This window comes from Pelmatolapia mariae, linkage group LG20 (assembly GCF_036321145.2).
Source record: "Pelmatolapia mariae isolate MD_Pm_ZW linkage group LG20, Pm_UMD_F_2, whole genome shotgun sequence".
NCBI classification, from domain to species: Eukaryota; Metazoa; Chordata; class Actinopteri; order Cichliformes; family Cichlidae; genus Pelmatolapia; species Pelmatolapia mariae.
In genome coordinates, this window is record NC_086244.1 from 23,007,217 (window position 1) to 23,032,568 (window position 25,352).

Here is a 25,352-nt window from a genome sequence, read left to right on the forward strand (position 1 = left end):
CCGGATAAACCTTGGGTGCATCTAAATGGCTCAGAAACAGAAAAGATTCAAAGAGGTTGGATATCAGTAAAACAGAAGAGTCGTCTTCTCTCTACACTTAATGTGATCTGAAAGGGGGGATGCTTTTTTTCTGGTGAAAGTGAAAGCAATCTAATGAATTCCCATAGGAAGCTATTTACTCCACTGAGATGAGTGCAGATGATAGAGAGGAATCCACTTTATAGTGTTAAGTTGTGACCCTGAGCTGCTTTCCTAATCAAAGACTTGGGAGAGTATTTGGCAATTCTGTGTGCATATTGAGGAGAGGCCTCCTTTGAAAGTGTTGCGTCCCCTTTCTAGATTTATTCCGGATGTGGACCAAAAGATGACAGACACATTTGAGAGATATATTCCCTTTACCACTCCCTGATCACTACTTCTTTTCGCCTGCTCCACACCCAATACATGTATGCACGTATACATTTGCACATATGCAGAAGGAGGATGGGATGGAACACAATTCAGATGCCACAAACTCTTTCACAGTAGCCACACCCATGCAAATGTGCACAGTGTAACCATGTTGCTGTCTCTTTAATGACCTTCTTGAACTCTGCTGTTTGAATTGACTCTGCTGACCACGTGGGGGTCATGACCTCATTCCACACCACTGCAAAGGTCTTTGAAGTCTTACAGAAGAGCTTTATTCTTGTTTGTCTTATGTTTACGTTAAATACTGTATATGAAGCAAATCAAGAATGTCATCCTTGTGGCTGAATGTCAGTGATGCCATTAATGTGTCCATGGGTTAAATACAATGATTTTAAAGGTACTGTGTACAGATTTTTACTAATTACAGTTTTTCTCCATCGCTTTGGTGCAGTTCTCACATCAGGAACTTCATTCTCACTAACTCTTAATTAACACATTTCTCCACTCACATTAGCCTTTCTATTTTGTCTGTCTACACTGTACACTGCTATTGTGTCTCTCACTTTCCTTAATACTCTGCAGCATTGTTGGAGAGTATTTTCAAATTACTTACTTCAAACCTTTTACTTTTTTCACTGACAGTGACAGACTTACAGTGACATTAAGGAACCTCATCTTCAGCTGAAAGCTAATATAAACACATGTTCTCAGAAAAGGTTAATTGGAAACAAATAGAAATACATACTCTTGTGTCACAGGTTGATGTCATGGCACTGTTAATTACACACAAGCATATACTATGCATATATACTCACTTGCTACTTTATTAGTTACACCTTGCCAGCCTCAAGGTGGAGCGTCATTTACCTTCAGAAATACTTCAAGTCTTTGTGACATAGATTCATCAATGTGCTGAAAACAGTGCTTAGAAATTTTGCTCCATATTTAGATGATAGCATTGCACGGCTGCAGAAGATTTGTCAGCTGCTCATCCAAATTTCCCCTTCCTCTAAGCTGTTTTACTGGACTAAGATCTGATGACTGTGGAGGCCACTGGAGTTCAGTGTTTTTCAATCTCTTATTGTCTAATTTTGGGGAATCAGTGCAAAATGTAGCCTCAGTTTCCTGTTCTTAGCTGACAGGTGTTGCACCTAGCACGGTCTTCTGTTGCTGTTGTGCTTTCAGAGATGCTCTTCTGCATAACTTGTTTGTAATGAGTGGTTATGTAAGTTACTTCTCCCTTTCTATCAGCTCAAAGTAATCTGCCCATTCTCTTCTGACATCAACAAGGTATTTTCACCCTAAGAACTGCTGGTCACTGGATATTTTCTCATTTTAGATAATTCCATGTAAACCCTGGAGATGGTTGTGGAGGAAAATCCCAGTACATCAACAATGTCTGAAATACCCACACCAGCCCGTCTGACATCAACAACCATGCCACATTCAATCATCTTTCATGCTTATTCCAATGCTTGGGTTGAACTTCAGCAGCCTGTCCTGACCATGACTTCATGCCTAAATGCTTTGAGTTGCTGCTGATGTGAAAGGCTGATTAGATATTTGGATTACTGTGCCTAATACCTAATAAAGTGGATGCTGAATGTTTGTACTGTGACTTTACTGGACTATACCTTAGTTGGTTCTATGTTCACAGACTGTATCTATTTTCTTTGTCTGTTTTATGGTAGTTTTATTTTGCTTTTCTCTAATTTCATTTAGTTAAAAATCCTTCACATTTCATTTTTATGCCTGAAAAATGTTCACTTCCCATTCAGCCTACATTTTTTAAGACTCTTTCCAAAGGCAGTAAGGTTTTGAGAAAAAAACTAAACACTTTGATGACTCAGTCTTTAAAAGGTGGTGAATCTTTTTTTCATTCATCACAGAGTTGAAGTATTCATGTTTTGGTAAATGTGAAAAAGGTTTTGGTTGTTGGAGTGTGTTTTGCACAGGTGAGTCTGTGTTATGAAAAATCCCCTAACTGTTTCGAGAATGCATTAAGAGTGGTGAGAATGACTTTTCTGCTGTGAGAACTGAGCCAAATCGATTGAGAAAAACTATAATGTAGAATAACATTTTTTCACAAACAAAAATGAAATGTGAAGGATTTTTTTGAAACTTCAAAAAACTGATGAAATGGAGAAAAGCAAAATGATACTTGTGAAACATTATGCATCAGAAAACAGACAAAGAAAATAGACACAGTCTGAGAACATAGAACCAACTAAGGTATAGTCCAGTAAAGTCATGCTACATACATTCAGCAACCACTTTATTAGGTACCCCTTTTCCCCTACACTTCACAGTGATCCAAATATCTAATCAGCCTTTCACATCAACAGCAACTCAATGCATTTCAGCATGTAGACATGGTCAGGACAGGCTGCTGAAGTTCAACCCAAGCATCAGAATAAGGATGAAAGATGATTGAACGTGGCATGGTTGTTGATGTCAGACGGGCTGGTGAGTATTTCAGACATTGTTGATGTACTGAGATTTTACTGCACAACCATCTCCAGGGTTTACAGGGAATGGTCTGAAATGGGAAAATTCCCCAGTGAGCAGCAGTTCTCAGGGTGAAAATACCTTGTTGATGTCAGACGAGAATAGCCAGATTGCTTTGAGATGATAGGAGAACAACAGTAACTCAAAAAATTACTAATCACAAACAAGCTATACAGAAGAGCATCTCTGAAAGCACAACACATCTGTCTGTAAAAAGCAGGTGGGCTACAGCAACAGAAGACCACACTGGGGGCCACAGCTGTCAGCTAAGAACAGGAAACCAAGGCAAAATTTGGCACTGACTCCCCAAAATTAGACATTAAAAGATTGACTCCACAGTCACCAGATCTCAGTCCAGTAGGGCATCCTTGGGATGTGCTTGAAAGGGAAATTTGGATGAGCAGTTGTGACACAAGACTAAAAGTTTGTATTTCTATTTGTTGCAAGTAAACCTCTTCCAGTGCATTACTGTGTTTCCTCATTCATGCATATTTGAAAAAAAAAAATGCACGAATGAGGGAAAAAAAATGAGGAAAAAAAGTAATTTGATAGAAAACACTAATAAAATGCTGGGCAGCATGCAGTAAACTGAGCGACCTAAAGTTGTTACTGCCAAAAACACAAACTGTTTCGATGAGTTGTCAGATGAGAAGGTGAGAAATTCATCAACACGATAACAAATATATTTAGTAGTGAAGTATGTGTAGAAACAAAAGCAGTGTGTGTAAAAACAATGAGAATGTCTAATATGGGTGAGGGAACGCATTACTGAGAACTGTGCTAAGTGAAGTGAGAATGAGTTTTCTGCTGTGAAAATTGCACCAAAGCAACTGAAAAAAAACCCTGTAAATCAATTTTCTTCCCTTTTCTGATGCTTGATTTGAACTTGAGCAGGCTGTTTTCATTATGTCTACATGGTTTGAGTAGCTGACATGTGTCTGGCTGCAATGCAAGGGTTTTTATTTGTTGATCACCAAGTTGAACTCAGTGACTGACTTTCCATGTTTTTACATATGTGCAAAAAGGTTTTTATTGTTTTAGTATCTTTTGCACAAGTGAATCTGTGTTGGAAAAAATGCTTGTCTTGAGCAGTGCCTTGAGAGTGGTGAGAATGATCTTTCTGATATAAGAATTACACCAAATTTATCAAGAAAAACTGTAATACTTAAACACCAAATGGTTTTATAATTTTATCAAAATCTTACTGCTTTTGGTAAGAGTACTGTGAGAACTATGGCCTTAATGTAGAGTAAAAGACATTCTGACACAAAATGAAATGTGAAAGGTTTATCAGATACTTTCCAAAATGTTATTTCATTGAAAAGCAAGATGATAAATGTGAAACTATCTTCTTTTTATTTTTCCTCTGGCCAGTCTTTTAATGGGTTACCACAGCTGATCAGCAACCTCCATCTCCCCCTATCTCCAGCATCTTCTGCTGTCACACCAACCTTTTTTCATTACATCCATGAATCTTCTCTGTGGTCTGCCCCTTTTCTTCCTCCCTGGCAGCTTCATCTTCATGCTTTGTCCAATATATCCACTATCACTCTACTGCACGTGTCCAAACCAGCTCAGGCATACCTCTCTGACTTTGTCTCCAAACCTAAAACTGAGGAGTCCCTCTCATTTCTAATCCTGGCCATCCTGGTAACTCACAGTGAAATCTTAACATCATCAGCTCTGCCATCTCCAGCTCTTTTTCCTGTCACTGTCTCCAAACTGTAAATCATAGCATGTCTCACTATTGTCTTGTAAATCATTCCTTTCACTCGCTGCCACCTCTGACCCTATATGCTTGAGAAAACAGACAGTGATGAAACATGTAAACTTAGAACATTACAAATTAATACATAATGCATTAAAGCCCCACTACATATAAGAACAGAATATGCTTGTGTGTAATTAGCAATGCCATGATGTGCACCTGTGATACAAGACTGAGGCAATATGTTTCCATTAGCTTTAAACTGGAGGACAGTTTCACTACTACCACTGACAGTGTGTGAGTGGCCTCAGTGTTCTGCAGAGAAGTAAGAGACATGTAGGTCTGACTGACAAAAGTACAGTTGTGAGATTGAGATAGGAAGTGCATCGACACAATAACAAAATGTGTTTAGCTGTATGTGTAGACACAATGAGAAAAGCTAATGTGGGTGGAGAAATGTGTTCCTGAGGTGAGAACTGCACCAATTTAGAATAGTTAGATATTAATAATATGTAGTAAGGATATTGGTAACAAATCCAATATTATAGAGGAGTAATTTCTCCTGTTTCTGTTAATGTAGCATGGCTAGATCTGCTACTATTATTTTAATTATATGAGTACACATAAATATAGGTGAATATACTTTTTCAATTGAACCACAATGGATAGAGAAGAGCAGTATATGAGAATAATTACATTTTAATCCTTTTTCCTGTCACCCACATGTACTTGTAGTGGCTGGTTTCAGGGCAGTAAACCAATCCCCCAGTCTCATTGTATTATCTTGCACACTATGTCTGTTATTATGCTCACAAGGGAACAGGTGGTTTTTTTTGAGCAGACGACTGAAAGGCAATACAAAGTTGGATTTTGTGACATTAAATGATGAGACAAGAAAATAACATTAAAGTTGTCTAATATCTCTCTCTCTCTCTCTCTCTATATATATATATATATACACACACACACACACACACACACACACACACACATATATATATATATATATATATATATATATATATATATATATATATATATATATATATATATATATAGATATATATATATATATATATATATATATATATATATATATATATATATATATATATATATATATATATATATATATATATATATATATATATACATGAAGACCCCTTTGTGTTTGGTCCCCTGAGACCTCCATGATCAGAGAGAATCTATATTTCTTCTCCTCTCCTCTCAAGAAATTCAGCAGCAGAGAAAACAGAAGGCATCATGAACCGATTCACCGTGTCTAAATAACCCCGCCGTCTCGAGCAGACAACAGGCAACGTGGCAGGAGAACAGCTTCACTCAATAATCTCGTTTATCTATTCACCCATCAGGGAAACAAATCAGTTGTACTTTGGATTGTGTTAGCTGTCAAATGTAATGCAAAAAATATGAGAAACCTCTTATCAAACCACAGTGAGGGTAATTACCATGATTCCATTCTTCTCCCACACTGAGCAAAAACTAAATGCCTACAAGGAGACATGTAACATGGCATGTGTGCATGGGCCAAACAAGCCTTCTCCCACAGACTTGTGGCGATCCTATTACTGCTTAAGGAGAGGAGTGGAGGGGGTCTTTTTCTTTACATAGCAATTAGCCTAATGCAGCATTAACTTTGACCTGCAGTGTGCATTTGCCACAACTGCCTGAACTGTCAATGCATTAGTATTCACATCACAAAAACCACCACCATTTTCCCCTCCTTTTTACAGTGTCGCAGATCCTGCCTTAGACTAATTATTGGACTATCCTCATCCAAAGCCTTGTTTTACTCAGTGGATCAATGAAATTCTATTTGAACATCTGTTGGCCAAAACAGCTGTAGATAGCTTTCCAAAAGGAAAGCCCTAATATGAATTTACTGTTGTCCTTCCACAAGGACACTTCTCTTTGTTTCAGAATAATAAACAGCCTCTAATCAGCTCTAAATAAATCATTTATCCTCCCAGGACTTTCTTCTACGTATGAAATGAGGCATTGTTAAGGTAGACTGCTTTCAGCTAAGACACAGTCATTCAGTTTAGTATGTCTGCACACTGAAAAATGGTTTTGTCTGTGTCCTATTTTTTCCCTTTGTCCACAATGTATTGTAAAATATAATGAGCTAATATTAACTCACAATGAATCCCAGCAAAATGAATGATGTGTGTCTTTGTGAGTGTAGGTGTGTGCTTGTAGGTGATGCATTAAGCATATCAATAAACCTGTCATCTTGACATATGCCCTCCTGTGCTTTCTTCCTCCAAACAGCAGCCTTCTTTCAATTAGTGGACCGTAAACATGCTGCTTTTGGCTGAGATGTTGCATCTTTTTAATTCTTGGTATCTTCCTATTAACCGCTGTGGACCCATTCTTTTGCATTATGCACATGACACTGTAGCCATCTGGTGTAGCACAGGTTGAGGCAGAAAGTCCACTGGTTTCTCCATCCTGAGTTCTGTGCACTGAAAAAATAGATTAAACTGAGTTATGCATCCATGCAAACTGGCCCACACGTAAATGAATAAACATGCAAGAATGCACACATTACTGTATGCTTGCATGGAAATACACCCATTAAAATATTCACAATTGCTCTCTTTGTAATTTCACTTGTTTAGAGCACACTTTATTCTTCCAATTACACTTTTGTTTGTCAAGCATCAGTGTATCACCAGATCACAAATTAAAGTATTTATTATGAAATTAGAGATATTATTTTGTGAATCTCTATAACTCAAAATGCATTTTCTTGCTAATTGAAGTGATTAGTCTTTGTTAAAACAAAAAAATAGGCTGAGCCATTAAATTATTGTCGTTCAGCACTGCTTGGTTCTAAAAAAAAAAAAAAAAAGGCTTTCTGTAACAATGACTAGGCAAAAAAAGGCTTGTCAGTCAAAATCTTGGTCTCCATTATGATCTTTTTGCTTACAAACATATATAGGAAGTTGTCTTTTTCATGCAGATGAGTTGTAGAGGTCAAATGAGTCCCTTTTAGACTTCTGTGTCATGATGCCAAGTTGTCTATGATGCAGGTAAAGTAGAAAAAATATGTTTTTTTGTCATTTTTTTTTTAAACTTTATTAATGCGAGACAGCTTCCAACGCACAGCTGCATTTACAGGAAGCATTGCCAAATGTTTTATGGCTGCACATCAAAGGAAATGATGATAGCATGATCTCTGGCGAGACCGCCGTTACTCAGTCAGTCTTCCCAGCCCCGGAGCAGATATCCGCTATCTTCTGCTTCCACTGCCATCACAATTGCAGATTTGAATGTGTTCGTGTCTGCATGTGAGGTGGAGGTTTGTGGATTCCTGCTAGGTGCTTTATGCTTATGGAAACACACTTTTGTTACCAATATATAAATCAGATTATTGGAGACACCTTTTCTATTCATTTAGGTATAGTAACCATTACTCATGTAGCAGAGAATAATGAATCAATTATTGTGCAAATTAATCTTGGTACTACACGTGTGCTTGGATCAGGCTCTGAGAAATTCTCACTCTTAATATAGGCCAATACTTTAAAGACAATTTATCATTAATGAGACTGAAGTGGATTATGGCTCAGGACTATGAGAGATTGCAGATATATGATGTGGGGTTTTCTCTACCACCTTTCCCTGTCAATTCAGGCTTGACATAATTCTGATTTCTATGTGTGACTATAAAAATCCTCCGTTTGAAATCAAACAATCATTGAAATAATCAGGGAAAAGTAAAATAGGCCATACAATAGCTGGATGAAATAAAGGCTTGAGTTACGCTCCATGTTTAAATTAGTCCTGCGTGAGCTATATATTGGCTAATGTGCCTGACAGTCCATTTTCATCATAACATCTTCTCCCGGGAGTAATATAATGTCTGCCCTTCAGGCGATGTAAATGAAGAAAAATGTAAAAGCCTGAGCTGAGGCTTAGACTGTGCATCAGTGAAGTTAAATGTGATTGAAGCGCAGTGTTGTAGCCTATAGACTAATTTCATCTTATGGGAGGAAACCCAGAAATGCCATGTTAATATGTAATTACCACTATTACAGTTTCCTGTCTCAAGTTTGAATATCCACATTATATAGAGGATAATGGATATTTTTTCACTCATAATGTTAAATAGGTTGGGACTTTAATATGCTAACACATGTCTAAGTTAGTGTATGCATGTAAGTATTCCATTTTGAAAATGCAATTACTGCTATTTTGCCACTGTGTGTTTCAGTTAGGGTGTTTCTGTGCCATGTGTCCCATCAGGTGGTCAGGTTCAGGTGGTCCATTTATGACATATTGTCGTGGGAAAACAAAACCATAAAATAACTGAATGAAATAATGTGAGAAGTTTATTTCGGTATTTGATTATTAGGGAACTGCCAGGATGTTTGTACCATTAGGGTTAAGTAGAATGAAGTACAAATATCTCAGAATAAAAAAAGATGTAGCTTTTTGGGGTTTTCACACAAATGTCAGATGATAGTTTATGCAACACCATCCATCCATCCACTTATTCTAACAGTCTTGTCTTTGCACTGTTGGAGGAAGGCATGGAGACACAGGGAGAGCATGCAAACTCCTCAGAGAAAAGCTCCAGACTGAATTTGAACCCACGACTTTCTTGCTGTGAAGCAACAGTCGGGCCCTTGAGTTCAATGAGTTTCCATAGCGGCATTATTTTTCAGGATGTGGTGCCCTCTTGTGACTTCTGTGCAAATTTCAATCTGCTGAAAACACAAGTAAAGAAATAAATTCATCCACATAGTCTCACAGCAAGTTGCATTCAAACCACTAAATATTAACCGAATACTTAATGTATAACAGTTTTGCTATAACTAAACTAAAATAGTATTGAATACATTGTAAAATAAAGATAGTAATAATAATAATTAATAACCCGCCAGTCCTGTGGGGGCGCTGCCAGGCGTTTCTAGACCTTAGGCCTCTTTTTCCTCGGAGCGGAAGTTCGACTGTTGTTTATCCGGCTCTGCATCGTCTCGTCGTGTGAGCAACGATGGCTAGCACTGGTGCAAAACAAGCGCCTAAAATTGTCTCCAAAACTTCTGCGGGAGGCACCGGGGCGGCGGGGGCTAGTGGTGGGCCCCCGATAATGCCCCTCGCCTCTCCGCTCATGGGGAAAAAGAAAAAGCCGTTTCTAGGGATGCCTGCTCCGCTCGGTTACGTTCCCGGTCTCGGCAGAGGGTGAGCTAACTTAAAGCTACATGCTGCTAGCCAGATTGACCCGTTTTTTTTTTTCAATCGTACTAACCCAAGTTAATAATGAGTAAAATTTAAGTACAAGGTAGTTTACAATACATATATAGATTAACCGATTAATTTATATAATTTATACGTGAATAAAGTGCATATCGTTTCCCTTACCATGGCAAGTACGCCAGACTATGAAGTTTTTAAATAGTTTAGTGGTTTTATGATGTAATTGCTTTACTAAACGTGAACTGTTAAATTGAAATTTAATTCAAATAGAGTTAAATGTCAATATATGCTCTTCCTAAATCCATAGTCATCTAATATGAAATCTGTTTTAGACAAGCTAGCAAAATTTAAGTTAAAAAGTCATAGTGATCAAAATAGTGTTATAAGCATGGAAACGCATGTCACTGTGTTATAGAGAAGAGTAAAGATCTCGCGGTATAATTTTGGCCAGGCTGTGTTTATTTATGACACATTTAAATTAATGCTTTTCCTTCCAGTGCCACTGGTTTCACCACCCGATCTGATATCGGTCCTGCTCGTGATGCTAATGATCCAGTGGATGACCGGCATGCACCCCCTGGAAAGAGGACGGTCGGGGACCAAATGAAAAAGAACCAGGATGATGATGATGAAGATCTGAATGACACCAACTATGATGAGGTATCTGTGATTTGTTGTAGATAAAGGTGTTTTTTTTCTGAGAGTTTAAATGATCAAGTCACAATTTTAAAGCCGATTTCTTTTATTATGAGCAGTTAATTTGATAATCTTGTTATGCTTTGTTGTTTTGTTGTTTCTCTTGTAGTTTAATGGTTATGCAGGTAGCTTGTTCTCAAGTGGGCCCTATGAGAAAGATGATGAGGAAGCCGATGCTATATATGCAGCGCTGGACAAGAGGATGGATGAAAGACGCAAAGAAAGAAGGTTACAAAAAAGAAGAGTCTATTGTTTAATTTTTATCAATGCACAGTGTATTTGTTTTCAAATATAATATGGATTTGATATTGCAGGAGTCTTTTGTTCATGGTTGTCGTTGCATTTTAGGGAGCTGAGAGAAAAGGAGGAAATTGAGAAATACCGTATGGAGCGACCAAAAATTCAGCAGCAGTTCTCAGATTTAAAGGTAAGAGATTGACCCTAATATTCCAAACCTCTCTTCTGCATCATTTATGGAGTTAAAAAGAATCTAATGTTGTCTTCTTTTTGCACTAAAAGCATCTTAAATGCATTTTGGTTTTATTGGCTTTATTATCATATCTACAGAAGAAAAGGATTAATGTTATTCAATGCAGTTCTTTGGTTAAATCAGAATCAGAAGGCTTTTTTTAATCCCTGAGGAAATTATGTGATCAGAGTTTCTCCAAGACTGTAAGAACAGCAGCTAACTAAAAAAAATTAAATATTTCAATATATTGCAAAGCTATGCAATATAATAAAATAGCTCTAATATACAAAAATGGCTTTAATTATAAATGTCCCAGTATATTACACAAATGAAATATATACAGTTGACATTGTGCTGCCCTCTTGTCATACTGTGCTTTTTTGTTTTCTCTGTAGAGGATGTGCAAATAGTAAGCGTGTGCAGGCAGTACAGCATACACTGTGCTTTAAATGGAAGATTTGTACAATGAGATAGCCACAGGCAGGATCGGTTATAGTCTCTAGATTCATGATTTTTAAGCAATGAATTCCCGGGCTAAGATCAGGTATTATCAAACAATCGTAAATGAAAGCAATGCTCACATCCCATTCTTTTCTCCAACATCTTTCTTTACCATCTCTCTACAGAGGAAGCTTGCAGAGGTGTCAGAGGAGGAATGGCTGAGCATTCCTGAAGTGGGAGATGCCAGAAACAAGCGCCAGAGGAATCCCCGCTATGAGAAGCTCACCCCTGTCCCCGACAGCTTCTTCTCCAAACACTTGCAGAGTGGAGAGAACCACACCTCCGTTGACCCGTTGCAAGGGGTCAGTATACTGTGTATACAAATAGAAATAATTTTTGTAACTCATATTTACTTCCAAGTGCACTTCACTAAACTTCAGGGTGTAGTTTCACTATGGCCCAGCAGGAGTCAGGATATCTCCTTGGAAACAAACAAAAGTTACTCTCCAGTTACAGCAGTTTGCTTTTTGTCTGTTTAACAGATTGGACACCTGTTGCTACAGTAATTGGTCACATGAACTTTGTTGGCATTTAAAATACATTTGAAAGGGACTCTTGATTGACCTGTGCATGCAGGTAGACGTCCATGAATTGAAAATGGAGACACGGCCTGCTGATTTCAAAAGTTGAGTTTTTTAAGAGGTATAGCCTCTTAACAGAGAAAAAGTCATTGCTTGACTTTAAATTAAAAGATTGAAGTAATTTGTGTCATTTTGCATTGGTTAGAAAGGTGTTACATGATTCAGGCTTTTGTTTCAAGAGCTGTTTAAACGTGCCATGACAGACTTCTCACACACTGTGTTGCTCCTCTCTGTTGATATTGTTTCCTATCTCTACTAGCTGGGAGGTCTGAACACACCTTATCCAGGAAGCATGACACCTGGTCTGATGACACCAGGGACCGGAGAACTGGATATGAGGAAAATTGGTCAGGCCAGAAACACACTCATGGATATGAGGCTCAGTCAGGTAAATGATGCATCACCTTGCACAACTTTCACTTTTACTTTCTTCTAGGATTCATGCTGCTGCCATTATACTGATAGAAACAACTTAACTATTCTCTATCCTGTGTCTACATGTTTTCTGTATTCAGGTGTCTGACTCAGTGAGTGGACAAACAGTAGTGGATCCCAAGGGTTACTTGACAGATCTTAACTCTATGATCCCCACTTATGGAGGAGACATCAGGTAGAGACACACTGACAGCATCAGATTGCTATATTTGTGTAAAAGACGTTGCTGTGTGTATATGTGTTGAATCACTTATTTGTGGCTCTGCTTGTTCAGTGACATCAAGAAGGCTCGTCTGCTGCTGAAATCAGTGAGGGAAACAAATCCCCATCACCCACCTGCCTGGATTGCTTCTGCCAGGCTGGAGGAGGTGACTGGGAAGTTGCAGGTGGCCAGAAACCTAATCATGAAAGGCACAGAGATGTGTCCGAAGGTAAAGGAAGTTAAACAGTAAATAAAACTATTAAATGACAAAGAACACAAGGATGCTGTTGTTTTCCGGATATTTTGCTCAAATTAACCCTATAATCTCTAAGTTTGCATTTCTTAGAATATGGTATTAATATATCGCTAGTATTATAATGTAACAGCTGCTTAAATTTAAGACGCAACATTACTTCTTGAATAGGTTCCAAATGGGGACAATGGTTTGTGCTTTCCTGTTTAAATAAGTATTTTCCCTTCGGACTAGAGTGAGGATGTGTGGCTGGAGGCTGCCAGGCTCCAGCCTGGTGACACAGCTAAAGCCGTGGTAGCCCAGGCTGTCCGTCACCTTCCACAGTCTGTGCGCATCTATATCAGAGCTGCAGAGCTGGAGACAGACGTCAGGGCTAAGAAACGAGTCCTCAGAAAGGGTAAGGTTGTCGTTTATCACCTCCAATATTTAACAAAAAGCTTTTTATGTGCTTGTGTTTATTTATTCACAGATTACCAGAAATTCATCTTCCTGTTATGATATGAGCCGAGGTTCATGCGCCTTCCCAGCAATGCATATCAGAATGAACCTTTTCTGCCAAAAGAAAGAAACTTAATTTCTGCAGGGCCAAAACTCAAGACCAGTCTCAATCTGTTTATCTTCTTATAAAATCACCCGCACAGATCTGCTCACTTTCTTTATTCATAAGGTTGCAACAAAAGATTTTATCACAGTTACATTTGGCAGCTGTGTTTCTGGCTTCTTGTCAAGGCGAGACACCCTATTTAACCATGGTGTCAATGCTCTAACTTACGCATGCACGCACACACACAAACGCTTATTAACACTTCCCAGCAGCATACCCCACTGACAGAGATGGATCAGCGTTTCCTCTGAGGAAGAGCTTACTCCGCCTCTACATGTTCAGTTGCCTCTGCTCTACTTTTCTCAGTTACATACAAAGCACCCTCCCATCCCAGCTGACACTGTTGCTATTATAGAAAATATGTTATTTAGTGTTAATTTTTGTTGTCTGTGCTTGTGTGTTCTCTGAGCTGTATAGGATCTTTGTTAAATAGTTTTTATGTTCTTGTTTTTATGAGTTCTTGCATTGAAGTTATTCAAAATAAGAAGCATCAGTAAAATGACTTAGTACTTATTTAACTCTTCCCCGTCATAGCGCTGGAAAATGTATCCAAGTCAGTTCGACTGTGGAAGACAGCTGTTGAACTGGAGGAACCAGAGGATGCCAGGATCATGCTCAGCAGAGCTGTGGAGTGTTGCCCTACAAGTGTGGAGGTACTTCACCAACATGAACATTTGGAAATTGGACTGAATGTCTCAGAGTGCAGCACAATATATGAACATATGCAATGAACTTTATGACTAACTCTCTGTCCTCTCTAGCTCTGGCTGGCACTTGCCCGGTTAGAGACATATGAGAACGCTCGTCGTGTCCTGAACAAAGCTCGAGAGAATATCCCCACAGATCGCCACATCTGGATCACTGCTGCAAAGCTGGAGGAGGCCAATGGGAACACTCAGATGGTCGAAAAGATCATTGACCGAGCCATCACTTCTCTGCGTGCCAATGGTGTGGAGATCAACAGAGAACAGTGGATACAGGTTTGTTTCTGGGGCTTTCTGTTTTCTCTGAAATGATTGAGAAGATAAAGGGAGACCAAATTGCTTGTTATTTTTATTCATAAATGAGTGGCTCCCACTTTGAACTGTGATGTGCTTTAAACCTGCATTCTATCTGAAGGCCAACAGACGGTGAAAGCTGAGGACTCAAAAAGTCACTTTTTAAAAACAGAAAAAATGGCTTTCTTAGAATTTAAATTTTCAACATGATTTAATGGGATCAGTCACTCATTTCAGGACATACTGAAGGAAAAACATTGAGTATGTTTCCCAAGTCTTGCTCATGTAAAAAAAAAAAAGGCGGATATGCTCATTGGCTAACAGCTTGTGATTGACCAGGCAACAGCCAATAAGCAAGCCGTTTCACAGGCAAGCTCATTCGTCTTTGTCACATCCCATTTTTTAACCAAGATGGCAACAATAAGATCACTACAACACACAAAAAACACTAACACAAAAGTGAGTCATGCCTGAATGAGGGAATCACTTTAACTAAGTGAGGAAGCCAACAGTGTGACGTATCCTGTTTCTGAAAAGGCCCAAAGATTCACGCTGAACAGCCTGCTGCACTTAAGCTTGAAGCGAGGATCTGTTTTGGGAGGTATCATACGAACTTGCTATTGCGAATTGTTTATTGGTTGTTGTTGGACTTACTCTTTTAGAGACTTTGCTGTGGAGTTAAGTTTGCAAGTCTGCAAAAGCAAATTAAAACCGTACAAAGACAAACTACTGATTTATTTCACATTTACACGACTAGAGTCCCCTAAAGGCTCCAGAGAATTGCCTGTTTACACATTACCTGTCTCACTGTTGTGAAGAGAAAACGGCTTTTAGCCAGAATATGCAGAACACTTATCCAAACAACTTTGAAGTCAACCCTGCACTTGGGTCCCCAGCAATCCACTTGCCAAGTGTGGAACATGTTAAATGAATAGCTTGTGAGAACAGCAAACAACTCACACAAGAGCCTCAAAGAGATGCCAGTAATGTTTCATCTGGATGCAAAACAACACAGCACTGTGTCTAATGTTTTGTTTAGTGCAGTACACAGCTGTTTTGCAGTAATTGGCTTTAACTGAAATTCCTCTTTTGCATAGTTGTTTTATTTGTTTGTTTTTTCTTTTTTTGCCAGTGGCATTTTTTTCTTGTCACTGCAAATATTTGCTTATTAATGTCTGTCAGCTTTAATATTATTATTATTTTATAAATAAATACAGAGATGAGGTCAACAGACTGACCGAGTGGTGTTCAGTTAACAACCTCCTACTGAACACCACAAAAACTAAAGAACTCATCTTGGACTTCAGGAAGGGCAGAGCAGACCCGGCCCCACTTTACATTCACGGGAACCGTGTGGAGAGGGTACACTCCATGAGGTTTCTGGGCGTGCAGATCTCTGATGATCTCTCCTGGACTGCAAATACCACTGCGGTGGTAAAAAAGGCCCAGCAGCGTCTCCACTTTCTGAGAGTGCTCAGGAGGAACAACCTGGAGGAGAGGCTGCTGGTGACATTTTACAGAGCCAACATAGAGAGCATCCTAACGTACAGCATAACAACATGGTATGCAGGGTGCTCAGCTGCAGACAGGAAAGCACTGCAGAGGGTCATCAACACAGCCCAGAAGATCACTGGCTGCTCTCTGCCCAGCCTGGAGGTCATTGCAAACTCTCGGTACCTCAGCAGAGCTGGCAATATCATCAAGGACCATTCTCACCCCAGCAATCAACTGTTTGAACTTTTACCGTCAGGCCGACGATACAGGTCACATAAAACCAGGACAAACAGATTCAGGGATAGCTTCTTTCCCAGAGCTATCACCGTTGTAAATAAGCACAAAAACAATTGAACCTGCTTAGCCATACCATACTGTCACTGTCATTATATTATGCTTATATCCTGTAAATATCATACTTACTTTTGTTGAGTACTTACGTTTGTTTTATTGTACCTTTTATATTTTACATTTATATTTATTATTGCATTTTGCACCAAGGGAGTGGCACTCCAATTTCGTTGTACCCTGTACAATGACAATAAAGGCTATTCTATTCTATTCTATTCTATTCTAAATCCGCAGGTGTTCTGATGTCAGTTTTAAAATTTCTTTCTAATTAATATTAGAATTATTTTCGTGTTAATCACTTTATCATTTCATTGGAATGACTTACCTAGAATTGATACCAGCAGTTCATCCAGTAATTTTTGCACCCTTCTTCTTCTTCTCCCAAAGTGTCTATCCTTCTAAATGCTTGTTCATACCCTGCAGGACGCAGAGGAGTGTGACAAAGCAGGTAGTGTGGCTACCTGCCAGGCCGTGATAAGGGCTGTCATAGGGATTGGAATTGAGGAGGAGGACCGCAAACATACCTGGATGGAGGATGCTGAGAGTGTAAGTATAGAGAGATTAGTTTGGGTTTTTTAAAATAAGTTTTTTACATACTTGCTGTTGTAGTTAAATTTAACAATGAGATGGTTGTGTGTTTGTGCCTCAGTGTGTGGCCCATGGGGCGCTGGAGTGTGCCAGAGCCATCTATGCCCATGCTCTCCAAGTATTCCCAAGTAAAAAAAGTGTCTGGCTTAGAGCTGCCTACTTTGAGAAGAACCATGGCACCAGGTGACAAGCTTTAATTTCCAAATGCAAACATTAGCAGTCAGAAAGTGACAGTTGCTGTTTTGCATCACTATACTTATTTATTCTTTTTTGCTCCTGTGCTTTATGACCTGCTGCTTCGTCGCCGCCGCCGCATCCATTATTCTTCCATGGCACATTTCATTTCTCAGAGAGTCATTGGAGGCTTTACTTCAGAGGGCCGTGGCTCACTGCCCCAAAGCAGAGGTATTGTGGCTAATGGGTGCCAAGTCCAAGTGGCTTGCTGAGGATGTGCCAGCAGCCAGAAGTATCCTTGCTCTGGCCTTCCAGGTAATTAAAATCATTCACTTGTCGATACAGCATGTCAAATATTAGAGTAATCTATGTATACCTATGTCTAACTCTGTTATCCTGTGTCTTCTGCTTCTCCTCACCCTCTGTCCTCCTCTGTCTGTTTTCCTAGGCTAACCCAAACAGTGAAGAAATCTGGCTTGCTGCTGTAAAACTGGAATCGGAGAATAATGAGTATGAAAGAGCCCGTCGACTGCTAGCCAAGGCCCGCAGCAGTGCACCAACAGCCAGGGTAAGTGTATCTGTATGAATTTGAGAGTAGGGAATTATTGTAAAGGTTACTTCGTGGAAAAGGATAAAAGTTAAAACTTGGTCTTCTGTTTGAGCTTTTAATACTTGGTTGAATTATAGAATTGCCTAAAAAGCTATTAAAGGAAACTGAATATTTTTATAAGAAGATTGATGAAATCAAGTTCTTCAGGTTATCTCATGTCACTTGCATTGAGTATGACTGCTTTTGCATTGAATCAATCCTGTCCTTTCACTTTGACTGGCCTTTTATGAACTGTACTACATTGTGTTTTTCAAGTAGTGTTATTAATATTTGAACTCTGACACATTTTGGATGAGTGATTTAAGTGTTAGTTTATTTTTCTGTTTTGAAACCACTGCTCTCTACATAATGGTGCAATTTCCTTGAGGTTGTTTCTGGGAACACTGTCAGGTTCAGGCTTGCAGGTTTTCCACAGATTATGACGTTCAGTACCACATAGTCTGACAGATGTTGTCAGCCAAGCTTTTAAACCACCACTCTGTCTGTCAAGTGACCTGGCAACACTCCCCTTTATCTTTGTTGTATGCTGACAGATGTGAGTAAGAGAATCTGCCTTAATGTTTGCTGTACTGATTGTCCTATCAGATAACACAAAGTTTTAGTGTTAACCACTTAAGCATTTAGGCAAAAACCTAGCAAGTTGGGATTTGATAAAACTGATGTATAGACTTGCAAGTACTGGGGTTCAGTATGAGCATTTTCCTTGTTTTACATTATTCTGTTTCAGGTGTATTACAATGCATTTGCAAATTTAAAACTTCATAGGTCTCATTTGTATTTGTAATCTCTACAGGTGTTTATGAAGTCAGTGAAATTGGAGTGGGTGTTGGGAAACATAGAAGCTGCCCAGGAGTTGTGCACCGAGGCCCTAAAGCACTACGAGGACTTCCCTAAGCTTTGGATGATGCGAGGCCAAATCGAGGAGCAGTGTGAAAATATGGATAAAGCTAGAGAGGCCTATAACCAAGGGGTGAGGATGGGGTTATGTTTGGGGCATGGGTTTGTTTTAGTATTGGATTGACCAGAAATGCAAAGGAAGGAAGTGTTTTATTTTTTGATGAAAATGAGTGTATCGTTAACTACCAGAGTAAGGGTTAAGGATTTTTTTTTTCATTGGTACAGTTAAAGAAGTGTCCCCACTCTGTGGCACTGTGGTTGTTGCTGTCACATTTGGAAGAGAGAGTGGGACAGCTGACCAGAGCCAGAGCAATCCTCGAGAAGGCGCGGCTCAAGAATCCCCAGACCGCTGAGCTGTGGTAAGAAAATACACGACAACAAGGAACTAGGAAGATTTTTAGTTTGGAAAAGGTCACCTGCGCAGCAGTGTATTTTAGCATATGCATGTTTTTTTTTTTCTCGCCTATCCATGAAAACTTGTAAAAAGTTACAGCTGGAAAACATTATATTTGTGCCTCCAAACTAGAAGCAGGCTTAGCAGGGTAAGATGGCGCCGCTATTGCGTGCAATAGGTCGGCAGCCTTAACATGAAATTTCCCCTTGTGGGACTAATAAAGGTATAGCAAATCAAATCAAATTTGCTTTTGCAAAACCACATCAACCGAAACTGGCATTACTGGCGAATCAAGAACTGTATAACACCAACACCATTTATTGTCATAAATTCTGAAATAAAGGCATCTAAAAGTACATGTGATCTTATTAATCAGGCTGGAGTCAGTCAGATTGGAGTACAGGGCTGGACTGAAGAACATTGCCAACACGCTGATGGCCAAAGCCCTGCAGGAGTGCCCAAATTCAGGTGTGTATAAAATGCTGCTATAGATGGAAAAGCTTTGTTTTTCTGAACCTGTATTAGTGCAAAAAAACCCAACATCAATGTATTTTCAGTTAAACAAGCAGCTGTTTTTTATGTGCATTAAAGTTATATAAAAATTTAACAGTGCAAATGCAAATTCCTTGCTGACAGTTTAACCAAAAGGCATTTCCAGTGGAAATTGGCCGACATATCCTCAGCATAACCATGTATAATATCTACAAAACTTAAAAAGAGGTTATACACACACAATACGGTAATATTATGTTGAAGCACAGTACGTTTTACTCCGCGAAGCTCCTGCCTACGATAGCCGTAATGCTCCGACAATCCATCAAGCGGTGCGGGTGCATAGCTTAGCAAAGTCATGCTAAAACATTTGACAGATTTTCGAGCGCCGTGTACCACATAAAATCGTTTCGAGGTCAGTAAACACAACCAGAATTCATACATAAGGCACACGGGATTATAAGGGGCACTGTTGATTTTCAGAAAAATCAAAGGATTGATTTTAAGTGTGCCGTATTTTCCAAAAAACACGGTAATAATGACAGCCCGCTAGCATGCTCTACCAAAAATAGTGCTTTGTTGTGTATCTGACGGACGAAAGCTAAACCAGTTCCACACCACTGAAGTTTGAGCGTTTTTGCAAACCAATTCTGGTTCATCCGTTTCATTCAACGATCCGCTTTCGCCCTTCTCATTCTCAGTCGCCGCCATGTGTATGAAAACAAAGGCACTGCGCATGCGCGTTTTACCCATATTCTATCGCGATATTTCATTTTCTTATCGTTGCCCAACATTATACCGGTATTACCGTGAACGGTATGATATGGCCCAGCCCTACGCACAACCCAGTTTGATTTGATGTAGGCTGTGCCAGATTGGAGTCTTTGGCGGGCCGAATCTGGCCCCTGGGTATTAAGTTTGTGATCCCTGCTTTAGATGGTTTGTTTTCCTCTGTGCCCTTCACGTTTATGCAGACTTAACTTTTGTTCATTGCACTGGCACTATTGGACTTTAATGCACAAATTTCAATCCCCTTTTATTTTCTTCCTTCAAAGGTATCCTGTGGGCTGAGGCAGTGTTTTTGGAGGCCAGGCCCCAGAGGAAGACAAAGAGTGTGGATGCTTTGAAGAAGTGTGAACATGATCCACACGTCTTGCTCGCTGTAGCCAAGTATGACTTGAACTTTTCACTCCCTTTAGTAATAGCTATTACTTTTTGTGATAACCTACAATATAAAAAGGTGTATTTTGTTGGTGTTTTACATTCAGCAGACCTTTCTGTATGAAACTCTTAACATTTTGAGATGTTCTGCATATGTCAGGTTGTTCTGGAGTGAGCGTAAGATCACCAAGTCTAGAGAGTGGTTCCTCAGGACCGTAAAGATTGATCCAGATCTGGGGGATGCTTGGGCTTTCTTCTACAAGTTTGAGCTGCAGCATGGGACAGAGGTAAGGATCTGGTGTCTAGACTTGTGCTATTTTGTTCATGCATTAATAAGTTGATTAAATCATTTGAAGTTTGATTCAAACCTGCTGCCTGGCTGGGGGCTTTCTGTGTGGAGTTTTCTAGTTCTTCATGTACCTGTGTGAGTTTTCCTCAGTACTGATTGCATTGGTGCAGTTTTACTCCAGGTGTTGGTTGTGAATCAATTGTTTGTTATTACTTAGTGTTATTGTGTGAAGTGAATATGTCAGCTGCTATAAACTTAAAGATTTTCAGATTTATGTTCAGTCGTTAAAATGTGCTGTAAAACATGTGAAATCATACATGATAAACATGTAATTAGTTTTTCCAGCTCAATGATTTATGGTATGTATTCTTGCTTTTTTTTTTTCTTTCTTCACAAAGTTGGTAGTCACTTACTTGTTTGTGTGGCCGGTCCATGTGTTGTGCTGTGATTGTATAACATTACTGCTCTGTATGCTTCAGGAGCAGCAGGAAGAGGTGCGAAAACGCTGTGAGAATGCAGAGCCCCGTCATGGAGAGCTGTGGTGTGCCGAGTCCAAACATGTACTAAACTGGCAGAAGAAGACAGGAGAGATCTTAGCACAGGTAGCCAGCAAGATCAAGAACACATTCTGAGAGTGGGGAAATTTGGACTGAAAACACCTGGAGGACTCTGGCAGTCACCAGTATAGAAGTGAGCAGCTATTGACATGCTTATTCTGTACCAGGACTTGCCCATCTCTGGCAGATTTAAAGTATTTACACACGCCCTTACATTTTTTTGTTGTTGTATGTGTCAGGAGAAAATAATGATTTGACGTCAAAGTGACGAAATCTGTGGATGTTTTTTAAAAAATAAAAATAAAAATCAAAGTGACTGATGGTTACCCTCTTCATCCTGATATGCAGTAAGGAGATCTTTGGCTGTGATGTGAGATTTTTGTGGATACGTTTTTGATCTGTCTGTGTGTATGGGGTTTCAAGGTGTGGCCTCAGCTATTGTTGTGATTTGGTTTCTTTGTTAAAATCCTTGTCTTATCCTCTCCTAAAAGTGCTAGAAGAGTACTCTTAGGTGTCCTCTCGGATTTCACAACATTTTTCTGTTATTATTTAAACCTCCTGAGTCATGCTCTGCTTGATGTTGACGACCAGCGGTGGTGTGTTTTGTTTTGTTTTGTTAAAACATTGAATTTTTTTTTGCTTCAGGTCCCACACGCCTTCTGGCAAATAATACATTGTTTTCCCTTTGCAACTCTGCTGTGAAGATGCAACCGATGAATCATCTAGTAAGCAGTTGTCGCATGTGCTTTGAATAATTAAAGAGAAAAACACCCATTCTAGTGATTCATTCATTCCTAAATCCACCTTTTTAGCATATTACTGAGTATAAAAGGTTACTTTCAGGTTTATTAAATAAATGATTATGTCATAGTAAGTCTGCTGTTCTCTTCTCTTTGGTTTAGAGTCATGCAGAGTGTCTCCCATCTTCTTTACTATTAATCCCTGCTGTTATTTTATAGTTCTGCCGTGTTGGATCATTCAGCATCATCTAAATTTTAATATGCATTACCACAGAATTCTTCCAAAGGTCTGCCTAGTTCAGCTAACAACCTGACTAACTTTACCAATATCGATCAAATATCACAGTCTGCACTCCCATTGGTCAGTGTTGGTATTCTGCTTGTTAGGCAGAAGAAGGGCAACAAAAGATAAACAGGGCAGGCTATAATAGCTTTGTGGAGTTAGAACGATTAAAACGTTACCGGTAACATTCAGCTGTGTGTACAAGTAGGAAGATGGCAGTTTTTTGTTACTGAAAATGTAACAAAAGCTACAGTTATATAATCAATATGGACTTAAAGGACAGACTTATAAGCTTTAATTCAAGGGGTGTCCAATACCACTGATGAGCTGGTCCAGTGTTTTTACAGTGTTCCGTTTTTATTTATTATTTTGTTTTTTGAGCTGCTTCTATTTTTTTTTTTCTTCACAAGTTAATGCGGTAAAAGGTCGTGAGATGTTTCCAAGTGACGTGTTTGGAAAGCAGCTGTGAACCACAACGTGCCATCAAAAGAGCTCTTAAGTACAAGTGTAACAGACCAAATATCAGCTGCAAAACGAGAAAAAAACAGCTCCTTCAGCGTGATAGCGAGTGCATTAGAGAGGCCAAATCATTTCGACAGGAAAAAAACAAAACCAAGGCACTTTGCAACATAACAAAGTCCACATTTCCATGGATGACAACACCGGTGGATGATCCTGGGATCCTTTCCATTGTAAATGGAGCCTGACTGATATTTAGGACGATACTGATATTTGGTTATTTTAAAAATGTGATATTGCGATATATTTGTCGATATCTTTTTTTTTTTTATTTTTAAGAAGACATAAAATAAACAAACATTTGTTACGTGTACTTTTTTTTTATCCCCTGCCCGAAGCTGCACGGATCAGCTGCTTGTTGCGTTTGGTGGGTTGCCAATAGGGAAGTTGCAGAGTGCCCTCTGGTGGACAACTCATGCAATATCAATACCCACAACATGGTTGAAGGGCGTTTCTCTCTTCTCTGTCATTTATGAGCTGTTACAGTGCAGATACCAATAGACTGGCATACAGCTAAGTCAGTCGGGCTCTAATTATAAGGATACAGAGGGTTAACCACAAGGTTCAAACCATACCTGAAAGTAAAAGGAAAGATTAGACTTTGCCAGAGCAGTTTGGAAACACCATTCTTTAAACAAATAAAACTGACATCAACCTTTACCGGAATGACGGGACAAAAAAAGATTGGCACAGCCATCCATTGGCTCATAACTCAAGCATACAGCATCTAATAAAAAAATGGACTGGAGACAGTATGATGCACAGACACGCATGCTTCCAGTTTCACTAGTCACTAGTGTTGTGATGACACAAGGCAGAAAGAATCATGAAAAACTTAAATGTTGGGCTAAACACCACAAAGTAGGAAACTCATTCCACGTTAATTTATTAAATTACATTCTAGCTGCTGAAAATAAGTGACTGTGAAAGATGGTTGTGATTTTTCAACAGTTTGTGCAATGTTTTTGCTTAACTCAAAGCTGAGAGTCTGTACTTAACGTCCATATTCACTCTGTAACACTTGAATTTGTTTTTGTGAAATCTTTAAATGAGAAAATGTGTTCTCTGGTGTGTTGACAAACACTTATTTTGCTTTCATGCTGCTTGATCTGTTCATCATTCTTTAGCTGCCTGTGACCAGCCATTTCAAGTCGTCTCACAGCAAACCAGCACACTGTCAGCTGGATTTGGCACACATGAGAATTCTGTTAACGAATTATATTCATATGTCACATTGAAGGTGGTAAAAATGTACTATTAAATCAAAAATTATGCTTTATTGTTTTGATTTGTGTCTAGAATCTGAGTTCAGTCTATGTGGTTGTTACAATTGTGAAATAAATGCATATTTCAGGCATTTTATACAAGAACTATCTAAAAAGCGCAGTTTCACATTTACAGAATGTTTGAACTGAACACATTAAGGTGTTTTTATCTGTAGCTGTGTTTGTTAAAAACTTTACATTTTTGTGGAATTATATGTTTTGTGTCTTCTCCAGATTTGGCTATATCTGTTTAGAAACACATGGCAGTGTATATAAACTCTTTCTCAAGGATTATATCATGATATATCATGTAGCCATGATTTTTGCCCTTTCCACATATCTTTTCTGAAATGTGTTTAAAAATACTTTTCAGGCATCCAATAAACAGACAATAAAGTTTATTGCAAAATTCACTGTTTCTCCCAAACAAGTTGGTTTCTAAGACTTTTTTTTCTTGTGCTGTAAGTTAAATGTCAACTCAAACTGTGACTGAACACTTTGTTTGTGAGATGTGATTTCCCACACTTTCACTCCAAGAGTGACATTCATCCTCCCGAGCAGTTCCCATGCAGGGTCATAGTTTTGACTGCTCTCTCTGGTATTTCATTCCATTTTTTTATGTTGTAGGCTGACTTTTTTTTTTGCTATCACAACAAGCTTTTAGAAAGTTTAAATCGGCGCTTTGGATAAATGCTGCGTCGTGTCTTTCCAACGAAACCGAAAGGATGGAGGCAAATGATTGATTGCAGAAGTTGTCCTTGACTTGATCGGACTGGAGTTTGGTGAAATCCTAAGCCCGGCGTCAGCAATCCATGACGGGGAAGGAAATAGGAGCAGTCAGTTTGGTAATGTTGGAAGCCACGGAGCGCCACATCGGAAGTCTACCCGTCGCCGTATTAACGTCTCCGCCACAGGTAGTGCAAAAGTACTGAAAGGGAGCCAAAGA

The 25,352-nt window shown here is 39.1% G+C and overlaps 1 protein-coding gene across 1 annotated transcript; it reads left to right on the forward strand.

Moving 5' to 3' along the window:
* The first annotated feature begins 9,622 nt into the window (after positions 1-9,622).
* On the forward strand, positions 9,623-22,472 carry prpf6 (PRP6 pre-mRNA processing factor 6 homolog (S. cerevisiae)). The gene is made up of 21 exons (XM_063464002.1): positions 9,623-9,838; positions 10,351-10,513; positions 10,659-10,777; positions 10,898-10,976; positions 11,645-11,821; positions 12,360-12,488; positions 12,616-12,710; positions 12,810-12,966; positions 13,225-13,387; positions 14,129-14,247; positions 14,356-14,574; positions 16,861-16,983; positions 17,087-17,208; positions 17,376-17,514; positions 17,648-17,767; positions 18,603-18,779; positions 18,932-19,065; positions 19,477-19,568; positions 20,648-20,762; positions 20,914-21,040; positions 21,522-22,472. Exons 1-21 carry the CDS (start codon positions 9,651-9,653, stop codon positions 21,672-21,674), a joined length of 2,910 nt encoding a protein of 969 aa, XP_063320072.1. The 5' UTR covers positions 9,623-9,650; the 3' UTR covers positions 21,675-22,472.
* Positions 22,473-25,352: the final 2,880 nt, after the last annotated feature.

Bases quoted from the DNA above. Each gene is read 5' to 3' on its own strand.
- prpf6 (XM_063464002.1), top strand. From the start codon at position 9,651: ATGGCTAGCACTGGTGCAAAACAAGCGCCTAAAATTGTCTCCAAAACT. The intron at 10,977-11,644 runs GTAAGAGATTGA...ATCTCTCTACAG, and splicing joins AGCAGTTCTCAGATTTAAAG to AGGAAGCTTGCAGAGGTGTC. The intron at 18,780-18,931 runs GTGAGGATGGGG...TCATTGGTACAG, and splicing joins GAGAGGCCTATAACCAAGGG to TTAAAGAAGTGTCCCCACTC.